Source organism: Erythranthe guttata, chromosome 13, assembly GCF_056151865.1.
Source record: "Erythranthe guttata isolate IM_541 chromosome 13, IM_541, whole genome shotgun sequence".
NCBI classification, from domain to species: domain Eukaryota; kingdom Viridiplantae; phylum Streptophyta; class Magnoliopsida; order Lamiales; family Phrymaceae; genus Erythranthe; species Erythranthe guttata.
Genome location: NC_142545.1, coordinates 7,968,408 through 7,977,397, shown reverse-complemented (window position 1 = coordinate 7,977,397; position 8,990 = coordinate 7,968,408). Strand labels below are relative to the sequence as shown.

At 32.6% G+C, this 8,990-nt stretch overlaps 1 protein-coding gene and 1 long non-coding RNA gene across 3 annotated transcripts; both read left to right on the top strand.

Moving 5' to 3' along the window:
• The first annotated feature begins 5,122 nt into the window (after positions 1–5,122).
• On the top strand, positions 5,123–6,572 carry LOC148765813 (uncharacterized). Of its 2 annotated transcripts, XR_016029060.1 has the most exons (3): positions 5,123–5,448; positions 5,580–5,652; positions 6,012–6,572. It is a non-coding gene; the product is annotated as an uncharacterized LOC148765813 (long non-coding RNA). The 2 variants fall into 2 exon arrangements; XR_016029059.1 differs by lacking the exon at positions 5,123–5,448 and having other exon boundaries at positions 5,474–5,652.
• A 335-nt stretch (positions 6,573–6,907) lies between these two features.
• On the top strand, positions 6,908–8,990 carry LOC148765812 (uncharacterized). The gene has a single exon (XM_088812118.1). The coding sequence runs from the start codon at positions 6,916–6,918 to the stop codon at positions 8,737–8,739; it is 1,824 nt and encodes a 607-aa protein (XP_088668244.1). The 5' UTR covers positions 6,908–6,915; the 3' UTR covers positions 8,740–8,990.

The window sequence follows — 8,990 nt, the reverse complement described above, 5'->3', positions numbered from 1 at the left end:
TGACATAAATGCCCATCAATTTTCCATCTCTCTCCTCTCGTCCCTCTTCTTTTCCTTTTACGCCCAAGCTTAATTAGTTACTCCTCACCGCTCTGATAATGGATATGTAGTAACCAGTTAGCCCAAACATTAGGTTGAGGCGATTAAACCATAGCCTTAATCTTTCAAAGGTCTGCAGCCATAGTCCCTCCATTAAAAGTGTGACCAAGGTAATCAATTTGAGCTTGCCCAAAGGCACATTTGGATACTTTGGTATAAAGTTGGTTAGACATAATGAGATCAAAGACTAAGGCGGTGTGTGTTAGTGAATTTCCAAGTAAGGAATGTATACAATAATTAACAAAAAAAAAAAATACTAACACAAATTTTCTAAGAACGGGTTTGAAGATGGAATTTATTAAAGATATAAAAATGGTAGGTGCATTTTTAAGGCCAAAAGGCATGAGATTAAACTTCATACGAACCAGAAACACTGACAAATGCAGTTTGTGAATATTAGGAGGATACAACCTACTTGACAGTAGCTAGCTCTCAAGTCATTTTTAAGAACATTGGCCTGCTCTAGCTCATCAAGTAAGTCACTGATCAAAAGAATCAAAGGAATGGGAAACTTCTTTAATGATGAGGGAATTGAGTTTTCTATTGTTTACAGAAAATCTCCATGTGCCATTTTTTCTTAACTAGAAGGATTGTTTCTTAGCTAAATAATTCTCGATTCTAATATTTCTTGGACTAGTTTTTTTAATTTCTAATCTCAGCAAGTAAGAGTATTTGTAAAGGTGTTGTTTCACTAGTTTAGTACCTGGTGTTAAGGGAATTTTATGGTCATAAGGTCTACTTGGGGGAAGAGTTTTTGGTTCAAGAAAAAATGACTGTTATAGATTTTCGGGTGAGAATGAGAGTTTCACTAGTGGTTTACATCTTATATCCTTGGGTACATGACATCATAGAGATCATGCCAAAAAAGAACTCACCGTACGTCCTTACGGTAAGTCTTATCAGTTTGTCCACCATTATTCATCTAAAATGACACATTTTAATCAATGCCGTGGAATCTCACTACCTTCTTACCACTTGAAAATTCAGATATGTCCTTTCACTACATCACAACCTCCCAAAGCTAACAACCTAACTCATACAGTTACTACCTCCCATACAAAGTTGGAGCGCTTGGAGTTGCGCTAAAACTTCTTGCCTTCAGTTTGTGACTAACATAGGTGGAGCCGTGGAGCAGTATTCAATTGCGCATCCTAGCCTTTTAGATGTTGTTGGACTAAAGAATGTATGTGTGCTGCCATAATCAAACGATATTGTGAATGTTTGTTTATCTACTTTCCCTACCACATTTAATGTTTCAAGAGTCCTCTGTCCACCCAATGCACTGATGGAAAGTTTCAATTCTTTCATTCAACTAGGGGTGAGCAAAAAAACCGAAAAACCGAATCGAAAAACCAAAAAACGAGCCGTTTCTAACCGTACCGAATAGCAAACCATGTGTATGGTTTTTTTTATTTTGGAAATACCGAATTATTCGGTTCGGTATGGTGGAAAGGGTAAATAACCGAAATGAAAAACTGAACCGAACCGAAACTGTAAAATGACTTCATTTTATGTAATATATGTGTTATTTAACCCTATTTTTTACTTTTTACCTTTCAATTACTTGTCTCATTCTAAGCATTTGTCCATAAATTGAGACATTGTATTTTATTTATTTAGTAACTTAAATTTTACTTGAGTTTATGGTTTTAATAATGTGGTTGATGAAAGTAGGAAAAAAAAAAAAAACAAAGCATGATATACATCATCTAAATTACATTAAATGGAATTAAAGATTTTATATTTTCATTGCATTAGTTAGTTGTGAAAGTAATTGTAATTGGATTCTTTTGTTTGTACAATTTGAATATATAGTTACTATTGATCCGAAAAATAACCGTAACCGAACCGAAAAAATTGAAACCGAAAGAAACAGACCCGATGAAAAACCGACATATATAGTTTTTAATTTTACAAAAACCGATATATTCGGTTCATGTTCGGTTTTAGCCAAAAATTGAACCGAACCGAGCCGTACATACACATCAACTCCGAGATCCAACACTTTTTATGATTTCATCTTCCTCTACCACCATGAGAAAAAATAACCTCTTGCACCTTTGTCCTGTGGTAAGTCTCATCACAATTCTGACAAAGGTTCTTCTTCCATATAGATATCATTTCCTCATTGCTCAAGTTCTAAATGTAGGATTTTTTATCTGGAAAGAGGGATTTTCCTTCAGGCCGTGGGGGTTATCTGCAGTAATAGTATTCTAGGGGTAATGATATACGCAGGCCAAATTATAGAGTTATTTAGAGATCTTGTGAACTTATTTAAGATAATTTTATTATTTAGTATCCAAATGCACTGCTCTTACAAGCTCGTAGGTTTAAACATCTCAACTACTTAACCTATCTCTTCCTTTAGCCCAACTCACAAAGTTGTCTATCTCCACCATAAAGCTCTTCAACTCATCAAACTGTATAGTATACTCATACGCTTTCCATTCCTGCTTCAACTTATTGAATTCTCCTACTATATTTCCTCTTATAACATTCAATAAACGAGCGATAGCTAGCTCATAGGGATGGCAACGGGTTGGTTCTGGGCCGGGTTTGCCTAAACCCAAGACCCAACACGCCCCAACCGATACCTAAATTAAACGAATTTGACCAGCCAAACGCGCTAGACCCGTTACATGAAAAAAAGTTTATTACTTTTTAACTTTCATAATATTTTATTTCTATATTTTAACAAAATAATCTTAAAATTAAAAATACAATATTTTAAAATACTTCTACAAGTGATATAAAGTGAATAATGAAATTATATAATTAATTATATTTAACTTCGATGATAAATAAAGTTCAAAAGGCAAAGGCAAGACGTCTAGCAGTGGTCGACAAGTGATAGATTTTAGCAATGACAAATGAGATTAAAAAAAATGAAATGGTGAAAAATGGTAAATGAAAATAAACACGATGGAAATTAAAAGTTTGATAAATGAAATCATAAATTAATTTTATATATAGGTTAATTATTAAATATAATATATTTATACGGGTCGGTTCAGGGTCAGTTCCACCCGACCCAGTACCATCCAATTATAGAAATTTAAACTCATTATCCGACTCATAACCGTTTAACTTACCCAGACCCCGTCCCAAACGGATTTGTTCCGATAAACGCGTACCCATTGCCATCCTTACTAGCTCCCAAAACCCCATGTTATGATTTATAAAGAACACTATCTCTTTCTTCGAATTGGTCGTGGACTTTCATGAAATGAATGAACTATCTTTAATATTTTTTTAATAATATTTGTATTTTAAATAAACAAAATGGAAACAAAAATCAAAACAAAAAATAATAAATTATAACGCAGACCTCAAACAAACAAACAAACAAACAAACTTCATTTTGAAAACTAACATAACAAAAATCGTTTAAGATCCAGCAACCATCATCATGTCACAACACTTGTAAGTTGTAACCGGCAACAAAAACAATTGTAAAATTTGTACCAAAATACACAATTTCCCTCTTTCTCACAGTGTGGCAAAGAGAAAAGGACGGATCAAAATTCTCGAATTTCTACTGACCATTAAACAATTGAAACCCATCACCCACCATTGCAATAACACTATAACACTCATGTTAGGGTTTTCACCCATTAAATGATTATCTACTGGTTAACTCGTTTTCTTGTCTCCCATCTGCCAACACTCAATTTCTTACTTCCTATCGAATTCCACCACCCCATAACCTTACAAAAGTGGATTGTGCGGGAAAACACAGAGACTTGTTGGGAGATATGTTAAACATCTCATTTAAAAAAAAGATCGAGGGAGAAATTGCAATTCCTGATAATATGGGTAATTTGTATAGCTGCAGATGCGGGCTGAGTTGTTTATGGTCCAAATCTTCTGAAATGGTGTGGCGATGTCGATTTTTTTGGGGCCGGAAAGAAAAGGCTGAATCTCGAGTTTGAAGAGGGTATTCTTAAAAGTACTAGGGACTGAATTTAAAAATTGAAAACTTCATTTTGGGCATATGAAAATTTTGGGGTGAATTTGTGAATTTTGAAATTTATAATTTAAAGTGTACTTGGGTCTTTTTATGTCCAAAAACACACCCCTACGACACAAACCGCGAGTGTATACCACGTCGGGCTCGCACGGTCCATATTGCCTTTGACTAATTTTTATTGGGGGGTTTGTGCTAATTTTTTTAACACATGTGTTTTTTCAGCATTTCAAGATTACACAAGGGTGGTCCTACAAAAAAACACGAACTTATATATTTAAAATATAAAGGGTAAATTCCACTTTTCCTCCTTATATTTTGGGTCGGTATCACTTTACCCCATTCCACTCTCATTGCATTGATTTGCCACCCTACACTTGAAAAATTGTCTCTATGTGGCCCTCGCTGACAGTTGTCAGATATTTGACATTAACACCGTTTGGTCTAAACTCAGAAATTACAAAAATGCCACCACTCTCAATTTAAATAATTATTAAAGAAAAAAAAATAAAGACAACTAGAAAGCATAGTCCACAACGGCAATCATAATTTATTTATTTACTTATTTTTTTAATTTTTTTTTTATAATTATTTAATCGGGAGGAGTGGCTTTTGTAATTTTCAAACCTTATACCAAACCGCGTTAAGGTCAAAGATTTGAAAACTAATGGTGGCGCCGCATTAAGATAATTTTTCAAGTACAAGAGGACAAATCAATGCAATCGAGAGTAGAATGAAGTAAAGTGATATCAAGTCAAAGTATAAATAAAAAAGTGGAATTAACCCATATATAAACGGCAAAACATGCGTTATTGTTCCAGAGCGGTTCATCCAGGTTAAATTAAAAGCCACGATATTGCTATCAAGAAAAGAAAAAAGAAGATGATTGGCTGAAGAAATTCGTATTGTCTGCATCTGATTCCTCGTCAGGGCCGGCCCTGGTGCAGGGCGAGCTGGGCCTCTGCCCAGGGCCCACTATTATAAGGGGGCCCCAATTTTTAATTCTTTACTTATATATATGTATATATATGTATTTATATTAGGTTTTTTTTTTTCCGTTTGTTCTGCTGCAATTAATTTCTGATTTCCCTTCTCAATTAACAAAACGCCGTTTTCTCTTCTCAATGAAACAGAATGCCGATTACTTCTCATTCTTCAATTTTCAAGATTTAACGTTCCAATTTCTTCTTCTTCAAATGTCAATAAATTGGTTGCTTTCCTCAATCTCTTTTCCTCATTCAATTTCAAAGCATAAAATATTATTGACAATAATTTTTTTCCCAATTTTTTGCATTATTCCACCGTCAACGTCACCGTCACGGCGTCACCGTCTTATTTCCGGTCGAAGCTCGATAGTCCCCACTTTCTGCTATTTTTTTTGGGTAAGTTTTAAGGTATTCACGATTTTTTTTAGCTTCTTTCTCCATTGGGGTTTCTATATATTCTTCTCTGATTTGTTCGGGAAAAAAATAATTTTCTGTTTTATTTATTTATTTTGTCTTTTAAAATCCAGAATCAAGAAGGCATAGCAATCAGGAGAGGATACTTTGCTCAATTGCTCAGCCAACACCGTCTAATATAATATGGTATTTAATCAATATTTCTGGTTCGATTTTTTTTTCCGCTTTTGTGGCAAATACCGAGTGATACGAAATGTAGGCCCTTTGTTTGAGATGTACTTTTTTTATTTTTCCGTTATTCCAAAATCTTGAATTGTTGTATTTTTACTTTTGGCTTATTGAAGTAGATGCTCTGTTTTGTTCGGAATCTGCTCATCGATTCCTCATCGTTGTAATTGTTTATTATGTATTTAATTTTATTTTCTATTTTTCTATGATTTCAAATCAATGATTTTGTCCAGTATATGATTTCTTACCCAATGGTAATTAATTAGTTAATAATTATTAATCATATTCACTAATTAATAATTATGAAAACCACACAGGCACACGCTGATACATTGAAATTTTGAAAGCGAGGGTGATACCTGGGAAGACTTATCTCCGTCGTGTGACTTCGAATTGCATTTTGAATTTCAGAACGAAGAAAATTGACATCACCAGGTGATATCGTTTCTTTTCCTTACTTGACTTTATTTTGTTTTTATTGAATTTTGATAGTGTTTTAGTATTGCAAGAGTCTATTTTTTTCACCAAAAATTGAATATGTTTCCTAGAAAACAAGCATCTGGTTATGAAAAAAAAAAAAAAAAAGAAAAAACAAGAAGAAGAGGATAAAGTATTGAGAAAAACTATGGGTAAATGGATTTTAAAAAATCGTGATAGTTTAGGTGACACAATAGTTGAGAATTTAGAAAATACTAATGAAGTAATTGACGAGACTAAAACTTGTGTGGATGAAGAAATTGGTGATATAATTGAAAATGAGACTGAAGTGAAAGTGAATGAAAAAAATGATCATATATTTAATGAACCAAATTTAAATGTTGATATTTATGACCCGAGGGTTTGGGATGGTTTAGATGCAAAATTTATAGATTTGCTCGTAGAAAAAGGTCCTAAAAGACAATCAAATTTAGAATATCCTATTGATAAACTTGGTAGGCATTTCTCTTCAAATTTTTATATTCGTGTATTATCGAATGGTGAAAAACATGATAGAAATTGGCTTGTTTACTCTAAGGATTTAGATAAAGTATTTTGTTTTTGTTGCAAATTATTTAAAACAATGCCTAGTAGAAGCTTATTAGCAACTGAAGGAATTTGTGATTGGAAACATCTTAGCGAAAAACTTACACAACATGAAAATAGTAAAGAACATCTCATGAACTTAAGAAGTGTGTTGAGTTACGAATTCGATTGAGCAAAAATCAAACAATTGATAGAGAAATGCAAGAGCTAATTAAACGAGATACTCAACATTGGAAACAAGTTATGCTTCGAATAATTGCTGTTGTGAAATGTCTTGCAATACATAATTTAGCATTTCGTGGTACAAATGAACGACTTAATGAAGATACTAATGGAAATTTTCTGGGTTTAATTGAAATGATTGGAGAGTTTGATCATGTGATGCAGCATCATTTTCGTCTTATTCAAGATAAAAAAATTCATTATCATTATCTTAGCCATAAAATACAGAATGAGTTGATACAAATTCTAGCTTCAAGGGTCAAAGATGCAATTATTAAAATTATAAAAAATGCAAAATATTATTCAGTAATCCTTGATTGTACTCCCGATGCAAGTCATCAAGAACAAATGACAGTAATCATAAGATGTGTAGATGTGTCAAATACTCCAATAAAAATAGAAGAGTACTTTTTAGAATATAGAAATGTGGTTGATACTTCTGGATTTGGACTTTTTAATGAATTGAAATCTGTGTTAACATCTCTTTCACTTGATATTCATAATGTTCGGGGACAAGGGTATGATAATGGCTCTAATATGAAAGGAAAAAATATAGGTGTTCAAAGAAGATTGCTTGACATTAATCCAAGAGCGTTTTATATGCCATGTGCTTCTCATTGTCTTAATTTGATTCTTTGTGAAATGGCAAACTCTAGTATCAAAGCAAAAAGTTTTTTTGGAGCTTGTCAATGCATATATACTGTGTTTGCTAATTCCACAAAACGTTGGAATGTTTTACTTGATTATATTGATGGGCTAACTTTAAAGTCATTGTCAACTACACGTTGGGAAAGCCATATAGATAGTGTTAAAGCAATTTTATCTCAAGTTTCTAAAATTAGAGAAGCTTTGCTTAAGTTGGTAGAAGTTAGTGATGATGCCAAACTGAGTAGAGATGCTGAATCATTAGCATTAGGAGAACTTTCAAATTTTGAATTTATACTAAGTTTAGTCATTTGGCATGATGTTTTGCTTCGAATTAATGTAGTTAGCAAAAAATTACAATCCGAAGATATGTGTCTTGATATTGCTGTTAAACAATTGGAAGGACTTATTTCATTTTTTGAAAATTATAGAATAAATGGATTGAATTCAGCAATTATAGATGCTAAAAAGATAGCAATTGATATGGAAATTGAGCCTATATTTGTCATAAGAAGAAGACTTTGTCGAAAGAGACATTTTGATGAAACTTCTAATAATGAAAGAGAACATGCATCACCAGAAGAATATTTTAGAACGGATTATTTTCTTGTAATTGTGGATAATGCTCTATCTCAACTAAGGAGTAGGTTTGAACAGTTGCAATTGTTTCAATCTATTTTTGGATTTTTATTCAATGCAATAAAATTAATTTCATTAGATAGTGAAGAATTAAAGTGTTGTTGTGAGAATCTTGAAAATGCTTTAAAATTTGATGATGTTTCTGATGTTAATGCTAGAGATTTACTCTCAGAATTAGAGGTATTGCAAGTTATGTTACCAAGTGAATCGTATGAAATAAATAAACCATGGAATTCCATTAAGATATTAGAGTTCGTAAAAAGTATGGATATGTTTCCAAATGTTATGATTGCTTATAGAATATTATTGACTATCCCTGTTACTGTGGCATCCGCCGAAAGAAGTTTTTCCAAATTAAAGTTGTTGAAATCTTATTTAAGAACCACAATGGCTCAAGAAAGGCTTAATGCATTAGCCATATTATGTATTGAAAAAAATATATTGGAAAATATTTCATATGATAGTATAATTGATGATTTTGCTTCTAAAAGTGCAACAAGAAGACATTTCAAATGATTATGTTGCTATTTGATTGACTATTTTTGTAGGTGATGCTATACCAAGGTGTTGAAGATGACCAAGGTGTTGAAGATGAAGCTACAAGAAATTGAATGATAATTGATGTTTGTATCATGTAATCTTAATTGTATTTTTTTTTTTTTACATTTTTTTTGGGTTAGGTACTCTTTTTCCTTCTTTAGGGGTTTTGTCCCATCGGGTTTTTCCTAAGAAGGTTTTAACGAGGCCCAACGAATCGCCCAATTTTT